Genomic DNA, 20,944 nt, shown 5'->3' on the forward strand with positions numbered 1-20,944 from the left:
CTTTAATGCTGGAGCCGATTTCTTGTAGCGCTCACCTTTTTCGGCTGATAAGCCGCCGGGGACTCGTCGAACGGGATATCCACGGCACGGTATACGGTTGTCGGTGGCATACTTCGGTTACGTAACTGTGAACTTGCTTGTTGTGAAGTATAAGTGTGTTGCCGACTGCTTGGTGGAGGTTCTACGTTGTGAGTGATCCGTGAGACAAAAGTAGGTATCTGAAAGCAATGCTTTACGAGACAAAAAAAAAGAAGAAAGGAAGAATTCTTCTGGGATAGGGTGATGAAAAGAAGAAAAAGAAAGTAGGGCAAGAAAATGGAAAACTGCCAACTCCTCTTTTCGGCTTCTTTGTCTTGGGACCTTAGGAAAAACAGAAAATGCAGTTTACGTCCATGTTGTGCATAATTATAAATTAGTTCTATCACTTATTTTTAATTGTTTTAGGTTTTTGTTTTTTTTCTTTTTCGTTTTTTTAAAGTAAGTTTTAGTTAGAAAGTAAATAAATAAACTGAAAATTTAACAATTAGTATCATTATTGAAAATTCTACGAACCTTAACGTCGTCTGTGCTTGAAGGTATCGTTTCGATTCTTCTTGTGGCCGGATACCTGACGGCTGTTACCTATAAGACTATTTTCCTCTCAGAACATCTTCTACGATGAATTCTTAATTTTTTAAAATTTCATCCATTGAAAATTATTTGTTAATAGAGAATGAATGAGATTTTCATTTAGTTGGTTTCTTGCGGTTGACTGAATAGTCTGTATCTCTTACGAAAGTTGGATTTTTGCACAAAACACTCTCACTATTACCTACTATTTCTATTTCATTATTCTATTATTTTGTTTTATTTTTATTCTACTGAATTCAAAAATTTACTTACTTGCCCTCTTTGCTCTCTATTCAGTTCTACGGTTAAGTCGACAGTCTCTGAAAATACCGGCTTTTCTTGTATAGTTTAGATACAGATTTAAAAAATGTAAATTTTATTTTCCTTCGGAGGAGGATATCATTTAAAAGGATTCAAATTTAAAATTTAGAAGGATACTTTCCTTCTAAATGTTGTCTAATTTTCAAAAATCAGAAAATAATCAGTATGATTCAAGAAAAACTAAGAGCTGGTACTTTATGGGTTTAACAAAACGACTCACGACTGTCAGGCTTGGTCTCGTCGTATGGCTTTGAAGTAGCTGCCTAAAAATTGTATGAATAGTATAGTAACCAAATATCAAATATAGTAATATCAAATAGGTTTAAATTCAAATAAACAAACAGATAAAAAGATAAAAATATAAAAGAATGAATAAGTGAATAAATAATAGATAAATAGGATGATTCTTCCGAAAAGAACAGCACTAGAAGAATCTAAGATGAAAAATAATTTCAGCAATAGAATTGACATTTAAATTTAATAAAAAAAAGTGATAAACAATAGAAACAAAGGAGTACTGTTTGTTTTTGAAATGCTAACTGTTATATTAATCCATTAGAACCTAAAACCGAGGAGGAGGGAGAAAAAGATAAAGCGACAAACACTTTCCTATAAGTTTACATAATATTTCACATATAAATCCTCATAATTCTTCTCGAAAAAAAATTGAAAATAAACATATATTAGAAAAATTGTTCCTAGTCACTTAAAAAAATTCTCATCTAGCAATAGAATTGACATTTAAATTTAATAAGAATTCCACAGGTTTGCAGTAATAAGTGGAAATCTTTAAGAAACCTTTGAGAACTTTTGGAAAAAAAACGCTTCGCATACCAATTTCGAGGAGTTTATTCCCATTATGGTGATGAGGGAATCAGAACGAGAGCGAATAAGCGAGGAATCAACTAAGTTGTGGATGAAGAGAAACTAGTATGAGCATTCCATGAGGTAGAGGCGATGATGGCCTGGTCAGATAACGACGAAATTGAAAGCACCAGCTACCAGCGCTGTTTTAGATTCCGCACGACGATTGTATGTTAATTAGAACACCTGCCCGTGAGGCGATAAAGTTCATGACATTTCAGTTCGTACCACATGAAAACGCGTCAAAACCACCTCTATCACATGAGCTACTAACTTTTCATTGTAATTATTGAAAACCGTGGAACCATGGAAAAATAACCGAGCATAACCGTAGAAAATTTCTTTCAAGCACTTTTTCACGGAGATTTGAAAACAAATTCCGGACTAAATCCAACTGCTGCAATGAAAAAAAAGGAAGATCAGTGCTTTGAGATTAGAAAAAAAACCTCGAATTTCTTTGTGTCTAATTTCTTTTTTGGATTTTCAAAGCGAATCACACAATTGTCGAACAGTTGTTAATGTTTTTCTGCTCCAAGATTAATAACGCGTACGATTTTAACAGATGAGCCTCAATTTCGAAAGCGAAATTGATGGAATATCTCACTGGGCACGTGCATACGGTAGACTCGTCTTACACAGACACGAAATAATGGAACGCGGCGCGGAAGAGGCTATCCCAAGACGCTCACCTAATTGACAAATTTAAATTGGAATTCTTTAAATTCTCTTAAACTCTCATAGCAAAATTAAATTCGAAGACAACATTAGAGACCACTTACGTTCACAATTTCCTGGATAACTCGTAGTTCGTTGTGATTTACGGCGGTACGTAAGGCAATTTTAGAACTACCCCGATATCTTGAAGTGTCACAATGCATTGTACATCGAAAAATAGGCAGCATTTCGGGAAGAATGGCCGATTTTGACTCGATCCCATCATATTCATGTTCAGTTCAACAACGCGAAAAAACGGATTAAATGCCTTGCGCTGAAATGGAGCGATGACAGATGATCTGCTGAACGACACAAGAAGCGTGACCACAGAGCTTAGACTGCGGCGAAAAAACGCCGCCAATTCGCCGAGTTCAGAGCGGAGGCAGAGATTTGTTGGAAAACTTGCCACCAGATGAGTAATATGCTGAAAGTGAAAATAGAGGCCGCAGGAAATCCTCCTCGAATGAGTGCGCGCAGAAAAAGGACTATGGTCGACGAAAATCGAATAATAAAGTTGAAAATGTGAAGAAGACTCAGAGTAATTGTCCTCGAATATTTGAAAATCACAATTAATATTTGGAGTAAAAGTAAAAGACAAGAAAAACAAAAGTCAATTTCCTTTTTTTTGTTGATAAGTTTGGAAACCTATACTTCAATGTGACGGGGAAGGAAATTGCTTTCGGTTCACATCGATCTTTACCCGTCGACGAAAATTTTGGGATACATTCTCTTGAAGTTCTGATAGCGCAACATTTTATACATATAATTGTTGTGTAAAATTCAGGCGAAATTCTAGTGAGCTCTGTTCCATCTCGTTTTTTTTTTGCTTTTTTTTTGTCTTTTTCTTGTTTTTGCACACCTGCAGGTGTTTTCAATAAATAAATAAATAAACGAATATGATATATACATATAAACAGAAATAACTTGATTTTTCAACTCTTTTGATTTTCTGGTATTATTGGTCCCACAATCCTGTGTTTTTCGAAGAGGAGCGCCACGTGGGTTCGATTGGGGGAACGATGAAAGCAGAGTGAGTTTGTGTCAGGCAAAGAAACCCAATGATTTCGGGGAAATCCGTTTTCATCCGTAATTTCTGGTCACAAAAGTGAGGGACAACGCCATTCGGGAATCTGTTTGTCCAGAATTTTTCAAAGCCAAAAATTTGGCTTGCTGTTCATATCTTCACTCCTTATCCTCGCAATTCTTTTCCGATCTGGGTTCAGAGAACACTTGCGGTTGATGATTAGATCCATGCTGACTAATACTTACATTTTTTCATTTTTTTTTACATTTAACGTTTAACGTTTTTCTAGAAGGTTTTTGTTTCGGTCGGATGTCGGAATTATGAGCACTCACGACGGTTTCCAAGGGTTCCCATTCAAATGGGAAATCCCGAATTCTAAAAATTAGAAAAAGAAGAAAAAAGTAGAAAATTCTTTATGGTGTTCGATATTAGAAATAACGTGAACTCGAAGTAATTCGTGAATTTCCAAAGAAAAAAATCCAGGATTGATTCTTTAGGTGTAGCAAATCATCCACTTTAACGAGTAGGAAACAAATTGATCAACTCAGATATTACTCAGATAAAAATACGGATAAAAATTATAAATTAAGAATTATTTAACGCAAAACTCAAGTCACGTACCTGTTCTTCGTAATGAGAAATTGGTACCGCTCTTATATCTAGTGAAGCGCTTTCGAAACGTGACGATAGGTCCTGAAACAGTGTTCACGTGTACGAACGCTTAATTGTTTGGAGAAGAATCGTTTCACATTGACGCCATGCTGCTGGTAAATATACAAAAAAAAAACACAAAGCAATGAAATTATAGCATTTCGATTGATTTTTCAAATTTCAAATCGTTTAAATGAGATGAGGTCGTTTCGGTGGCTGATAGGGGTTGGTTGGTGATTGAATTTACTCGGCTACGTACTGGTACTTCACAATAGGTAGACCGGTTCCCGGATTCCCATTTGCGGTAAACATAAATAAATAAAGCAAACATATCCACATGGTGTCCATACGCCTTCTAAATAAACTGCTTAAAAAAAAACTCACGTCTACACTTCTATCCGATGACGTAGGCCTTCGAAGATGTAGCGGAGGTGGAGGATAATCGTCGTCGTCGACGAGCTGCGGAAGATTCGCCGGTATGACACGTGACACTTGCACAGGTACCACTACCTATAGTGAAACAATAAAAATAAATAGAAAACAAATAAAATAAATAAATACAAACACATTTTCAAGTAGCTGGGTGCTCATATTCGATTGTTGCTGAATTTTAGCATTTAGCAATTTAGTTAACTGCGTAGAAAGATCAATGTATCATTTTTAGCTGAAAATTAAACCAATCAACTATAAAAAAGCTACGTTTTCAGGAAATTATTTAAATTCCCGCAGCAATTTCCAGGTCTAAAGCAATAAATAATTATAAACAACGGAACGGTATAAGGTAATAATATAATATAATAATATAATGTAATTATATAATTAATAATTCGCTGTGTCATGCCGACTTTGATACTTAAAATAATTTTAAATAGCACAAGGTTTATCCCGAGCAGATTCTATAAATCCATTCCAGGGTACACTCAGCAAAGATTACGGCTACTGTACGCTTTTAAGTGTTCACTCTTCGAAAGTTCTTTGAAAGTAAAGCAGTTCGGAGCAATTTACCACTGTTTATTACTTTTTTTTTCCAAGGATTTTTCCAATAAGAACTTTCAAGGATTTGCATAAATGAATAAGAATGAATAAATGAATAATATAATTGCTGAAGTTAAGATTGTATGAATTTAATGCGATGAGAAAAAAAAAATCACCTGATCAAGTGATTGGTCCTGTTCGGATGGAGGCGGCGGTGGTGGCGGTGGTGGTGCGTAGTCTGGTGGTTGTTCCGTACGACTCGCAGACGTGGTTTCCGTCAAATACGTGTGAGCGCTTTTCGGTGAGATCAATTCGGCGGTAAGTTTGGAGTCACCTTAACAAGCGATGAGCTGACATCGCATCACTAACATCTGGTTGACGAATGAAAATAGGCGTGAAGAACAAACTTCTCGGTGAGAAATCGAGTGATGTCGAAGGGGAATGCGAATCTGTGGTACGATTTTCGATGCCCGAATCGTTTTGATCTTCTTGATGTGATGGTGAAGTTATCGTTAATATTTCCTCTTTTGTTTCCTTGAAAAAAGAAAAATAAAAAATCAAATTAATCTGTGTAGCATAAAAATCGTTTGTTATTGAGAAGTGTAATGTGTTTGCATAGGTTCAACGCGTTCTCCTTGGAGATCGTAATTCGATTACGGTATCGAGGAGGAAAGGGGAAATTCTTATTCCGAGATGAAACTTCCGTAATTCGCTAGAGAGTAGAAATTTTAACAGTTTGTTCAAAATTTTTCAGTTAAAATGAAAGAAAATTAGAGAACATTCAAGAATAAAAGTCAATGTTGAGGAATAGAACAGAGAAAAAGAAAAAAAAGAAGTTTAATGTTCTACCGCATGTATCGCAATTTAAATTGTGTACATATTCTTTAAATATAGTAAAAAAAAGAAGAGAAAATTAAGTTGCACCATATTTTCCTTGCAGCAGAATTAATATTAATATTACTGTTGTCATTAATACAGTTATTACATATTACTTGTAGTATTTGTTATATTTACACGTAACTTATGAGTGAAACAGCTCGGTTTTCAACTCAGCCTCAGGTATCCGCGTTGTTGACAACAAATTACGGGTGAACCTCGGTTTTTATGAAGTCAATAAGAAATTTTAAGAAGATTCTAAGAGCATCTACGCAACTTGTTTGGCAAGCGATTAAATGACTATAAAAATACAGGTGAAAGGGGAATGTTCAGTTAAATGCACTTCTCCAGAAGCCACAGAATGACATTAATTCGAAAACAAAGAAAGCAAAACAATCTGCGAACACTTCTAAAGAACAATAACGTTAGAAATTTGTTCAAGAATAGAAATGTTAAGAAATAGTATTTTTTCAAAAAAAAAATACTATTTCTTAACATTTTTATTCTTGAACATGAAATCTTAAGCTTAGCATCGAACACAGTAAAAAAAAAGAATAGAAAAGGTTGGGTTTCGTTTTACAATAAAAACTTTTGGAATAGAAATAAAACTGAGTTTCGTTGTACAACAAGAAAGTAAAATTTCGGGAAAAAGTAAAATTAACTTAACAAGACTTGAATGTAAAATGTAAATTTTTTAATGAGCTTCAGTAAATAAGGCCACTTTTCAAATGATTATGTGATTTTTGTGTTATCATTGTGACGATATGTGTTGTTGTACATTGTTGTAACGTTATACCTATTAAATAGGAGTATTTTAAATTAAGGGATCCTGATTACCCCTTAACTTTTTTTTTAAATAAAAGAACAACAAAACTATGTCACTTACGGGATCGGCGAACAATAACAAGAATCCGAGATCAAACAAAATTCTCACCCCATGTTCGTTGGTGAATCTGACAATGTGATAGCGATGCCGCTGTGCCATTGTCAGATGAGCTTCGTAGCGACGTCAGCTCAGATTCTTCCGTTCACACAGAACTGATATGAATTTATGAGAAAACGAAGACGGGTCCACTGTCGGTTGGGGTCCCAAGCGAGTAGATCAGTGTCGTCGACACCGCTGCATACGGCGATGCGACGGTGCGTCTGATGGATCGGCGTCAAGCGTCGATGCACCACAGCGACGAAGGACGCGCGGGCTTGTCGGACGGAGTGATGTTGGTGCATCGCTATGAAATTGCTGGATGACTCATCCGGGAAGGGGGGAAATGAAAACGCCACTGTTTTGCTGTATTCGGTGCTATTGTTTCTCGAAAGGGAAAATTTAGAGGTTGGCTCGATGAGTTTGTCATATACGACCGTAAACTCCCACGCAAAATAATGCGTCACTCAGTTCAGCAGGTACAGAACACATAGTCACAGAATTCAGAAGTTTCATTGAAGAAATCCCACATTGAAGAAATTTCAAAAATTGAAAATTCGGAAGGGTTTAGGTTTTTTTTTGCCGAAGTGCACATAACAAAGCTGTAGCTACGTATGTATTGCATCCTTACCCTCGGAAATTTACTCAAACTGTACTTTCGAGTGCATCCGAAGGCAACGGGCAGGGGAATTTCCTATGACAAATCGAACCTTATGACAACAAACACAATACATATGAAAGGCGCTTTCGAAGAACTCAACACGACGTCTTTTCAATCGCTCGATGATTAATTCTTGTAACAAAACAAATGATATTAACAAAGTTATTCCAAGAAGAAGACGTTCTTCATGAATCGGCCGGTTTGGTTGAAGGCTATGAAAAACCAAGAAAAACGCGAAGAGGGACCGGAAAAAATTCCGGGAAATTTTCAAAAGAGCTGAGGGAGGGAGAAAAGAATAGCGCCTTGTGGAGCTCCCTTCATTATAAAGCACTTATCAAAGGGAAATTTTCAAAGGAAAACAAATTTTCAAAGGAAGAAAAGTCTTAAAACAGTAACTAAGGATGTATGAACTGTGTACGATGTGAGCAAAACTTGGAGTCGTGCTACGGTACAATACAGTGACAGTCACTGTCAAACATAGAAAAATTCCTCAATATAATTTACTTGAGATCTAAAATAATCCTAAATGTAATTCCCAGAAAATTTAGATAAAATTCGTGAACGTACTTCACTTGAACTTAAAAAATTTAAATGCCTTAAAGGTGATTTTTTGAAGTTTAAGAGATTTCTAGACGTTATTTTTTAAAATTTATTCGTTCATTCAAACTCACTCGAAAATGCGTGGTTAACAAATGTGTTTACCACGAAATGCTACCAAAGAAATAAAAAAAATCGAGTGAAGAACGGAAAAAAACGGTGCATCTCGGAAAAACAATCATGACGTTAATGGATTCTTCTGGAAAGCTACCACGTAATTTTCCAACTAAGACAGATGAAATTGAGAAATTCTCGATCGAGATCGTCTCCCCGAGCATAGAACCCTTGAATGATGAGGGCATAATACATAGGTAAGGTAGGAGTAATGTTCTCATGAAAAAAAAAACTTCAAAGCCGTCATTTCTCATCGTTTTCCTCTGAAACGCTTAGATTACGCTTCCTCGCTTTTCTGACGATTTTCCAGAAATAGGGATCTTAGACACATATCAACCAAATTCCTCCACAGAAGAACCGAGCATTGGAATGCTACCTATCCCATTCGTGTTTGTTGCTGTGCTTCGAAGAATTGATTCATGAGAAAATGAAATTCGTAAGAGCATCGTACAATCGAAAACATCGACATCGCCAAGCGAAACACAACGAAAACATGCAGAAAAAATCCATGGGTGGAAAAAAAAAACGCAGGAAAACGTAGCTATAGCTAACACAGAAGGCAGCTGAGCAAGCAGCGGCGCTTGAGTATCGTTCATAGTAAGGATGAGCGCGCAAAACAACAGGGAAAATCGCAGATACCCAGGAAGGGACTCATCGAAACGCTGGGAGCAACACGTTTTTCAATAGACAACTAACTCTTCACCTAAACTAACGACAAAAGCACTCGCGATGAACTCGTCTACACGAATTGGACGAGTTATAGCGATGTGCTCCCGGGAACTATCAGGGTCTGCTCTTTTACTAAGAAATGCCGCTGGATTAAGCCGGCGTACGAGTTTACAGTGCTACCGCAACAGGACCCGGGGGTACACGTGATATGGTGCTCACATACACATGTGCATGTGTTGATGTGTACAATTGATGAAAAACTGTACGGAAAACTCGTCCATGCAGCTCAAAACCGATAAAATTGATTCTGCTGCTTGGAATAAGGTACTCCGCCGCAGATTTTTCAGTAGATTTTGATATTTGCCTCAAAAAACCCCCCAAATATCGAAAATCTTAGAGTTCAAGGGACATGAAATTCATTCTCAGGGAATCAGGGAAGAGAAATCCTCATGACTGAGTGAAATAATCCCAGAAACATCCAACAAATCCGAAAAAGAACCAGCCGTGCTATAGCCCAGCATTCTGACAATTCAATAACAGTTCAACGAAAAAATTTCACTAAATATTTGTTGTTGTTTTTATTTGTAATAAATATGTTATTATAGAATGTAATTATATAAGCAATTTGTACATAATATAATTTTACAAAATATTCTCCGCTAAAAATAGGTTTTTGCTCCGGAGTACAGTAATATTATTATAATAGTGAGTTCAAAAATACTTCCAGTAAAAATCGACAGAGTGAAATAAGAAAACTAAAAAAAAGGTATCGGAAAAATTCCATAGGATGGGTGCAGGAAAGTAATTAAGAAAATATCTGCCATTATTGTTCAAACTGCAACAGTGGAATCAAATATTTCCAACGGATATAAAAAAAAATAAATTTCACAAAAATTACCTTCGTATCACCCCGTTTAAAACTGTTCCTAGTGAAAACGCCGGAACCATTTCGACGTTTATACTCGGCAGTGCCCATACGTGGACGATGCGGTTTTGCGATCACCGGCAACTCTTTCGGATTCTCACGGAATGATGGCGGGACATCGGTGAGATTTCCCCAGAATCCCGGTGGAAGCGGTGACGTTTCACGTGATGTTGTAGGCATTTTAGTTGCGTTTTCTAGTATGGTGTTCGTTTCGTCGAAGTCAAAATAACCGAACCGTACAGATTTTCTGCATGGGATCACTGATGATTGTTGATCGTGTGCTGTACGCTGTAAACAACGTTCTAGGCGATGCCAGGTGGTGGTCATCGAATGACGAGAGAAGGTGTCTCAGTTGGAGCTCATATCCAGGGGGAATCCTTGGATGATGGTAGCGGTGGCTCGAGGAATGCGGAATGGGAGATTGTTGTAGCGGCGATCGAGACGAAAAAGAAGATGCGATCGTGTTGTGTACGTGTGTGTGCAAATGTGAGCTATGCGGAAAATCGCCGCCGCGATGACGGCAGCAGCGATCGTTCGCGGCGATGACACCGAAAAAAAAAACTGTGCTGTGCTATACACACATGCACATACACACGCTATACGTACACACACGGCTGTTTCCAGTAATCCGGTTCGCTGAATCCCGACATTCACGGCCATTAATGAGGCACCCACGCACACACAACCAGCGCACCATACGGCGGCGACGGCTGACTGGCCTACACCACCCTTAATCCGAAGCTCGTCGTCGACAATTTGTTACAATATGAATGCTGCTGATGCACTGATGGTTGTTTTATGTAAATCGAAACCCAGTCCGGTTAGTATTCACCGGATTTACTCGCCTAGTATTGAACAGATCCATTGCTTAATGTACAAGGCAATAACCAACGAAAAAGTAGCCTTAGGGGAAAAACGACAGAAAATTTCTAGATCAAATATAATTTTTTTCTCACGTATGAAACCTCAAATAAATAAAAAAATTTTTTTATCCTTTTGTGTGACGATGTGGACCAAATGAGAACGAATATCGAAAGAAGGTGCCCAGAATTCCTGTGGAAGTGTGGATCATCTTCCTAAAGCTTACTGGAGCCCCACGTTACTATCCGAACGAATTTCAACCAAGCCTAACGAGTTCTGTGCGAAATCGCCCGAGCTCGCTCACATTGAAACTCGTCCAAATTCAAGGAACTTCACGTGAACAACATCCAGCCATGGAAGCTACATTCAATTTGTGGACGTTTCTATGGTAATTATTAGCTGGTTAAACTTGTGGAGGCGTAATTTTTTTTTCTAGAAGAAACTTCTCGAAAACACAATTAGACAGACGGATAGTATAGGTATAGATAGATGATACAGATAGAGATATAGATATCAATGTAGGTTTAGTAATTTATAACATACGAAAAGATAAAAATGCCGAGTTCTGGTAGGATCCTACAAACATCTAAAATCCGGAATGAAAGAATGAGCCATCGGTCCCAAATTTCGTGGTCAATAAACTCCGCCCACCATAGAAGGTCTTCAAATACAGGTCATTAACCCTGGGTCGACTTTTTTTCTCTGGATTACGCCTCACATGACGTTCAGTAAGAGAGAATGCAAGATGAGGAAGGGAAATGTAGTTGTTCCGTGATGCAGTGCAGTTCCGTGACACCGGCACTAATTTGAATTCACTACAAGTGCTCCTCCCTACTACTTTATAACGGTAAAGATGAGATGAACTGAATCTTCATGAAAATCTTTTCGTTTTTAAGAGCTTAGATCTATCTAGCGGGTGTAGCGCATTCGGTAAGAGATTCCGCTATGTCTGCACGATCGATCGCTGGTTCGAAACCGCCCTAATGCCAACCAAGACCTTCATCATTGCGTGGTCGATGAGAGAACGTGTTATTGCATCCCAAAAGATTTGATTAGCACTTTATCTTTATCTTTTAGAACCAGAAAAACCAAGTATTTCCTCACTTTCGAAGGAGAGAGTTCGCCCAAGGTGCCGTACCCGTCGAAAAGTTCGCTTCGCCGCTTGCAGCTGCAGTTTGTTCTTCTATGAGGACGAGTTGTATACATATGTGACCTATCCACAGTTAACCACGCCATGACGATAGATACTGCTTAAAGTGGATCTACTTTCAGTTCGAACTGATCCACATGAAAGCGATAGATTCGAAAAAAGTTCAATCTCCAATTATTTCTTTCTTTTTTAAACTTTTTTATTGTTATTTTCCACTCCATTTTACTTTCCGTCGTTATTATTATCTTTTATTTTATTAATTTTTTCTTTTTTTTTCAAATAGAAGTGCTCTTCATGTCATGTCTTTCAGTCAAAGTCAACCCAGATCGACAATAATCGGGTAGTTTTAATCGAACTGAGGGAGAATATTGGCTATTTCGAGAAGCTTAAAATTTGATAATTGAAGTTCAATATTATTATTATTATTTATTTTACTTTTACAATATTATTATTTTACTTTGTGACATGAATGTTCAAAAAAAAAACAGAAGGATGAGCAGCGCAACTCCTAAATCCATGAGCGGCAAACTCAAAATGGACATATAATAATTTAATAGGACAATAGCAGTTTCTAGAAATCGCTACCACCTTGCTCCACTTTCGTTTTTGAAAATTTCCAAAAATTCTAAATCACAGCTTATGTTAGCATCATGTAAATAACTAAGAAGCTCAAAAAAATCCCACCTAACATCTGTCTGTTTTTTATCCTGAAATGTCCCGGATTTCTGTGGCATAATAAGCCCGAAAATATGCGTGAAATTTTCAGAAACGTCTTGTATACTAGTTTGGAGCACTGTTTGTACGAGCTGTACCGTAGGCATCGTATTGATGGAGCGAGAAAAGCGAAGCAGAGGACAGCGATCTCGTCCAAAGATGAAAAGTCTCTAAATCCTCCTCATAAGACTAAAGGTCCTAATAGGAAATATGCACTAATTTTGGGTAATTTTGCTATTTTGATCTTGGTACTAGCTGTATTATTTTGATAAGAGTCTCCGCAGAATTCATACAGAAAATAAGTCAAAAACGACAACTGAAGTGAAAATGTTTTTTTGTCTGCTTTTATCTTTAATACATATTTTTCCCAGCGCCTCATAAACGATGATCCTTCTGGAATGACAGACCAAAGAGGTAAACATCAAGTCATGAACACTCTGGTTGCCGCGATCACAGATGACCTTCCATATATTTCTTTTTTAGTTCTCAGAGACACAAAAATCGTAACTTTCGATAATCGAGAGCTTTTTTTTCCGAAAAGTGGAGGAGCTTTTTTTCACAATCCAGAAGAAAAAATATTCACTTGATGGAACGAAAGTCTCAAGTTTTTTCCCCACAACGTGTCGAGATTAAGATACACATCTAATCTCGTTCAAATCTTTTTGAATATAACGACAAAAGAAAAGTTTACGATAATATTTCAAGGGCGTTTCAATCCCCTGCAAAGAAATAACTAGTTCTTTTTTATATCCACATTTCTCTGGGAGTCATTACTTTTCCAGTCCTATTCAATCAACGTTTTCGCTTACGCGCTAGAGATTGTTTCAAAATGGAACGAAGAAAGATGGAATTTTTCGGAAACTTTACATGAAGTTAAGACCAGTGAGATTTTCAAAGATATTCATTCGTTGTTTTATACAATACATATTTATTATTCATTATTTACTTATATTCATTTATTTTATTTATATTTCAAGATTACATATTATAAACATGTTCATTTATATATATATATATATATATATATACCATATTTCACAAATTCCACAGATCTTTTTGTTTCCATTTTTCTCTGAGACTCATTAAGCTTTCATTTATTTTAGAAATATTCCACCGCATCGATGATAACTAAGAAAAAAGTGTGATTTTTAGTAAAATATTTGAGAATGTCTTCAAAATCGTACTTCTTAGGAGTAAATTCTATTCACATCCACTATTTCCACAACAGTATTCAGTTAGATGCGCAATGTACGAAGTGTTATTTACCTATTTACATTAATTAATTAATTAATTCATATACATCAATGGTGCATCATAAAAAAAGGAAAAAAAGCTAAACACAATTGTCTGAATCGAAACGTTTAAAAAAAAGAAAATATATGTACGCATCAATGTGTTTTACTATGTGGCAAAATTCCTGAATTACAATCCTCGAAACTTTCCAAGCTTTTCATGAAAAACTTTAGTTGGCGATTCAAGCATGCTGAGTATGAACTTCACATTGAACTTAAGGGAAATTCAGACGATGAGAAAAGACGAACAAAATCAAGTATGGACGAGTTGGAATGCAACCACAGGTAAGTTATGTTCTCATAAGCTTAGTTTATACAATCGTTTATTACAAGATGAATATCATATTTGTGGAAATTAGCCCAAAAATAATTCTTTTAGATCGAATATGACAAATTTCTGAAAAATCGCGTACGCCCCGAAAACGTACCATAACCAATACAAGGTGAAATGTTGCTTGTTGTGACTACTATCTGCTGTGGTCACTGCGCCAAAACAACTTATTTGTTTAGATAATTTCTGTTTTCCTTATTATGATTTTTTTTGTTGAATGTTTCGATAAACAAATAAAGATTAATGATCAAGTCCACAGTCCATACCCTCTTCTTTCAGTTACGCAAAATGTTCGCATAAAGCTAAAAAAAATTCAAGACCATAGGAGCAAAATAATGCCTTTATACTTCACTGAGATCCTAGCTAGGAGGTCAAATCCATTTCTAGAATAATCCCCCCCCCCCCTTGGCAATAAGAGAGGTGAAGAGGTAGAGAGCCTAATAAAAAGTTCCCTAAACTGGTCATCAACTAATCATTTCAATATTTACACTTTTACAAAGAGAAACTGAGACAAACTGCAACTAAGCACAAGCGCATGGTTGCATCGTTTTCAAAAATCGTCCAGACGAATAAAAAAATGTCAATTTTCCTGAAGAACAGGTCATTGCTGTTAAAAGCGTGCCGTGTTTTTTCGATGACGTCATTCACATCATTACAGCAAAAAAAAAGCGGTTCTATTGTGAAACATATCCGCGTACGGCTATATTTACTGGTTGATTCGCATGATCCGGATCTATTCGGCAATAAGCCGTAAAGTAGGTTGAACGCGGATTGTTTCGTCCTTTATTAAACTCACACACACCAGGTTTAGGTGTGGAAAGTGGAAATGCTCGGGATATCAAAAATAATTTTTGCCCGAAAAAAAAATTGTCACTGGATCTAATCACAGACTGTTATCGCCAGAACTCCGGTATATCAAAGATCTTAGTAAGAATAAAGCTAGTAGGAATCTCAAAAGGGATCACATTCTATCTTACAATCATTGCAGGAAGAGTGAAAAATAGAGAACGGTAGAAAATTCCAGAGGAAAAAAACATAAATCCAAATGAGGATCGTTAGTATGATGGTTTTAAGGTAAGAAAAGAAGGCAGAAAAAAAATTCGCCTTTCGAATATTCCAAAATTTCGACGTTTGATAGATGAACTCGAATAATCGTGAATACAATAAGATATTATTGGTATATTCGGATGTTCGTAGCAAACTTTGAATATTCGATATTCGAACGCTCTGTATAACCGATAGAACGTCTCATTTTTAGCGATAAATAAAAAAGTATGGGCACAGCCTTAAATTTTACAGCTATCACCGCTAGACGACCGGACGGGATAGATGTGAGATCAGATCATCTCAAGGATGAAGCCATCCGGACCGATCCTCAAACAAACTGACGGCAATGAGTCCAGAAGCCGCGTCGATCAAAGCACTTAGCTGATCAGCTGAACGTCGGCCTCGGACTTGTTCCCGGCGCTGTCAAGAGCCTCGGCACATAAAATGATGTGAATTTCGGAAATTTTCAACTTTTTCGCCGTCGGGGGAGAGTGGGGGTCATGGATGCTAAAAATTGCGAAGAGCGTTGCTCGATCGAATACTCGAACATTCGAAAGTTCGAAAGAAAACTCAAGCACTCGAACATTCGAAAGTTTCGAAATAATTATTCACAAGTACTGTAACTATTCTACTATTAAACTACAATTACTATATTCTACTACTATAACCACCACATCGTAACTACTATAATTATTGATATCGGCAACTAAGTTGCACATTTTTACGACAAAAAAGCTTATTAATATTTCTTAAATATTTAAATTATTAGTAACGACTATTTGTACTATTATGTACTTTTACCTAGGTCGAAAGGAATAATATTCAGGAAGTATGAATTGAGAGGTTATGACTTAAAAATGACGAAAAAATCATTATTAATATTAATACCTCTCAGAGTTTCGAGTATTCGAGATTCGAATGTTTTTTTTATCAAGAGAAAGTAAATAGAACGTTATATCACACCTATATTTACAATATATATTGACTGTTTCTAATGTGTTGAGCAATAAATATTAAATATTCTCTTAATATTAAATTAAACAATAAAACACATTTATGCTACATACTACTACATTATTCATTTATTTATTTATACTATAACTGATTTAAATTATCACATTAATATTAAATATTAATTTGATAATTTTAAGTATAAATATGTGTTTATCATAATAAAACCCAATCAAATGGCAGTTGGATTTGAGGGAAATAAAAAAGAGGAGAATCACTGACAGACCAATTTGACCTTTGCTAAAGGTAATACGTCTTTTAAGTGCAATTAAAGAAGGCGGACCGTTAGCCAACCGAAAAAAAATTGACCTACTTTACCGTGAACGATGAAGAAATTCTAAGCACTTGTGACATTTACAACGAATCACCTACCGTCGCCCTAAATTCACAATTCATCTCCGTTTCGCCCGCTAATCGTATCCGAAAGAAAAATTCGCAGAGAAAAATTCACATCGGTCAAAATTGACCGTGAAAATAATCAATCATCAAATTGTGAAAGATTTTTGTTTTCCGCGGGAAAAAAGAAAATGGCTGAAAATTTCACGAGATAGCCTTAGACAAAAGAAAACAAAAATGTGATGATGGAGTTCATGTAGGGCGAGTGAAAAACGTCCAACTTACCCCTATATGTATTCGTAATACGCTTACATAACGTTGTGTGAACGGACAATCGGGACTTGGACACGTTTTTTGTTGTATCGTAGGACTTAATGGGCCCAGGTAGAGGTGTTTCCGTACCATTGTCGACGGTGATTACAGTAATTGCGCGGCACCGTAGTGAGTAGTACGGTACGGTAGTAACAGCTGCTCGTGTACTGCTTATGTGGAATTTACACGACTAAACAGCTGAGATGTTTGTTGGATGCGGCAGCGATGAGGCTCCGCCCAAGAAGATGAGGACCAGGAAACTCACGCAAACACACATACGCTGTGTACGCTTTCGCACACATACACACTAAGTAAATACTTGCACGCGAGTCAAATCAACATGTGATGATCTTTCGTTTAACCGACGAGCAGTGAATTTTTTTCTCTAGATTTAAAGGCATCATCCCACGAATCTGAGGTGGTGCAGATTTCAGGTAGAGTATTCAGGCCCACGTATGTTACCTACCAAAAATTATGATATTGGACATATTTGAATTTTAATAATAGTAATAATTTAATAAATAATTTTTGGTAATAATTTAATGATAATATTTTCCGATATCATAAAAAGGAAACCATGTTTCAAGGCGTGACCCACCCGGCGGTGGGACACATATACTCATTTGTGATCAGAAATATGGGACTGCCCGTGCGACACACAACTACCAACTTGCTCCAGAACAGGATCAGAAACTAAAGGATCGAGATCATCTTCACTGCTCACATAGTATGGGAAGTGTCCTCATGAAGACACAGATGAGAATCCGTGGCCGGCCAACAGAGGGAGTCAGCTACGAGAAATTCGTCTCGTCCCTAGTGTGATCGGTCGTTTTGCCGAATTTTAACGTCCACAAGTGCATCTAACGGCTCTCAATCATGATGTCCAAGAAGAAAATCTGCAGAAACTTTTTTAGAGGAACTTAGTCCTCCAGAATCTGTGATAGCCTTGAGTTCGATATCCACTTCAACCTCTCCGATGGAGCCACTTCGATAGGGTTTCGTTTCCGCTGTTCCACTCCCTGAGAGTTTTTGTGAGTGCATAATAGAGTGTTAAAGGAGCGGAACTGATAGGATTCCGCTCATTGAGTGCACAAAAAAATTCTTGCTTTACTAACGTAAGGACAAATTAACCCTACTCAACACTAGTAGAGCATCCAGGAAAATTTCCAACCAATCCTCGCTCGTGGTGGGCTCTTCTTTTGCTGCAAATCTTAGTGCTAGGATTTGTCTAAAATCTAGAAATTTGACTTAAAAGTTACGTTAATGGTCTCTATAAATATTTATTATTTATATCTATTTATATATTTTATTTATATTTATTTATTTGTTTTATTCTATTATATTCCATCCTATTTTTTCTACATATATACATATTGTATCATGTTGTATTACACTATATTATTACTTTATTCTATTCCATTATTATATTCTAACGGTATTCTAAGCGGGTTAAGCATTCTATTACTAAAGAAAGTGAGAATAGCAACGGATCCTTTTCCTTTGGAACGTAGATAGCGTCAGTGCATGCTCGAATGATACGTCCCCGCTAATCTTGACAGAAATTCCTGCATTCCACGCTTCGCTTATCGTTGAGCATGCGGAGATTTTTATGGGATACACAGTTGGTTTTCGTCGATAAGAGCTACTAATAGCAGATACACTCGAGGCGTCGAGTGGCTTCGGTTGTAAATGTCGATAAAAGTTAGAAAGTGGCCGATATCGCTATATTCCTGTTACGTTAAGAGCGCTACTCGACGAAATCCACGGGGGGCTGACAAGCTTTGAATGACATTTCAAGTGTTTTCGTTTGTGTGCAGAAGACAAGTTCGTTCATCTACGCATACAACAACAACACCAACAACAACAAGTCAACAACTAACTATAACTAACCTTTTCACGAAAAAATTTGAGAATATTTGTGAATTTGGTGGCAGTAGCGGTGGCGCCCGTGCAACGACCGGCGCCGCTCATCGCTCCAGTTGTGTTCGCTTTGAATGAGTGTGCATTTCGGCGCTATTCGTATAAGCATTATTAATGCGAACGCCAAAAAGAAATGTTCAAACAATGCTTAGGCGCACACGATACATACATATAGCATATTATACAATTCTTTGCGACTTTTGTTCAAGTAAAAATAAATAACTAAATAAATAAGCAAGTAGGAAATTCTGTGATTACGTTCCTTTGAAGCATCTGAAGTGGTCGGCTCGTGTTAAATGTAGAATATTTGCTTTCAAGTTTATTTAAGTCTTGTTTTCTCATAAGAACTGCTTCCTAATAAAAAAACACGATATCCTTTTTTTATTTTGTTTAACTGTCACACGGAGTGAGCGGCACAAAATGTGGAGGAAATGCTCAAAAATTGCTGCAGGTGCGTCGCTGTCGCCCGAGTAAACATGAACAACAGTAACCACAGGGTTTTTAGATTCAATTGTTTTTGTTATTTATTTTACTTATTTATTTGTTTTTATTTATTCATTTATTTATTTGTTTATTATTTTACTTTATTTATCTTAATTATTTGCATTGATTATGGCTTCGCTTGATTTTTTTAAGCTAGTAACAGGGAAGTTTGTTCCAATAATTTACAATGTGCAGTACTTTTTAGTCGTGAAATATCAGTACTTATCTGTGATTGTAAATTCCTTTCAATATATTATGTACAAATTTACGGTGTTGTTACAAATATAAATAAATATAAAATAAAAAAATAAAATATAAATATAGTATAAATAATATTATAATAGAATACTCATTAAAATCAATTGAATTTATTGCTAAAGAGCACGGTCGTTTGGGTGCGAATGATTGTAAATAGAGGAGAAATAGAACAATAAAAGATAACTGAGAAAGTCAATCGATCAATTATCCTATAAATGGAAATAAAATAAGTAATATATAATCCGATCAATATAATGTTAATCATTGATTAGATTGTTTCGTGAGCAAATCAACTGACTAAAATTAGCATAAAGCACTATCGGAAACGCATTGAACGTTGCGCACCGGTCTCGTGACATTCCACAGTTATCATCAGGGTTCGAATAGTTAAACTACCACAAAGATGTATCCATGTGGAACGTTCACGCATGTTTTCATCATCTGATCCAAGCAATCCACTGATCAAATAATGTTTTTCTATTGATTCTCTATTGATCAAGCACTGTTATTTCTTCACAACTTCTCACCGATCACAGCACAAAGCTACACAAAAACCACATTCTTCTCAGTGTTGTTTACGCAGTTCTTTTTTTTTCACAGTATAAGATCGTCACAAGATCGTCACTGCAAATATTTGCAACCTCTAACTGCAACGAGTTCAGCCAACTACGCAAATGTATTGGAGAAAAATCGAAAAGATATCTAAAAACTTCAAGGTAAGAAGTAGCGAGATAAACTATGAATTGGAATCATAGCTTATCTCGCTATTTCTTACCTTGAATCAATAGTTGATCTCAGCCGAAAGAAGTTCAGCAAAACAATGGGAAGTAATAGGAGTGCAACCAAAAACTTTTTATTTTTCGAAATTTCAAATTTTTATACATGTCCATCAAAAAAGTATTTTCTAAACGAAGGCGAGATCTGGAATCTGGATCTGGAAAGTGGAATCGCAGCGCAAACGTCAGTTTTACGGAGAGCATTATCAAGTTGCGTTACTAATAATATGCTAATAAGAACGAATATTCGAATGAGAAAAAACCTATTTAAATTCCATTCCTATAATTTTCTCCAGGAATAAAAGTACAACAGTGACGCAACGAAATCAAAGCAACTTGCGGTCAAGAATAAGTCTAGTACAAAAAAATCAATATTACATCAAAACACTCCTTTATTAAAAGATAAAATGAGGTTTTTTTTTTCTAAATTTCATCAATCAAAATAGATATAAAGCTTTCACAGAAACGCTCGCTCCCTAGCCTTTATCACACCGCTCAGTCGAGGTTCTCAAATTTGGATAAATACCAAAA

The 20,944-nt window shown here is 36.4% G+C and overlaps 2 protein-coding genes across 3 annotated transcripts in view; one reads left to right on the forward strand and one right to left on the reverse strand.

Moving 5' to 3' along the window:
- The window catches only part of RB195_008922 (uncharacterized protein), a gene marked incomplete at both ends in the record, with an annotated part of 46,836 nt that overhangs the window by 15,988 nt on the left and 9,904 nt on the right, over window positions 1–20,944 (reverse strand). For both annotated transcript variants that reach the window (XM_064195670.1, XM_064195669.1), the window contains 8 exons: window positions 36–218; window positions 553–621; window positions 883–929; window positions 1,151–1,193; window positions 4,154–4,225; window positions 4,568–4,693; window positions 5,335–5,492; window positions 5,566–5,692. In XM_064195670.1, coding sequence (XP_064046814.1) covers window positions 36–218; window positions 553–621; window positions 883–929; window positions 1,151–1,193; window positions 4,154–4,225; window positions 4,568–4,693; window positions 5,335–5,492; window positions 5,566–5,692 — 825 coding nt within the window. The remainder of the gene's footprint in view (window positions 1–35; window positions 219–552; window positions 622–882; window positions 930–1,150; window positions 1,194–4,153; window positions 4,226–4,567; window positions 4,694–5,334; window positions 5,493–5,565; window positions 5,693–20,944) is intronic.
- RB195_008923 (uncharacterized protein) lies at window positions 10,232–10,468 on the forward strand (the record flags this gene model as incomplete). The annotated part of the gene is made up of 1 exon (XM_064195671.1): window positions 10,232–10,468. The coding sequence occupies one exon, from the start codon at window positions 10,232–10,234 to the stop codon at window positions 10,466–10,468; it is 237 nt and encodes a 78-aa protein (XP_064046816.1).

Source organism: Necator americanus, chromosome III (genome assembly GCF_031761385.1).
Source record: "Necator americanus strain Aroian chromosome III, whole genome shotgun sequence".
Lineage (NCBI taxonomy): Eukaryota > Metazoa > Nematoda > Chromadorea > Rhabditida > Ancylostomatidae > Necator > Necator americanus.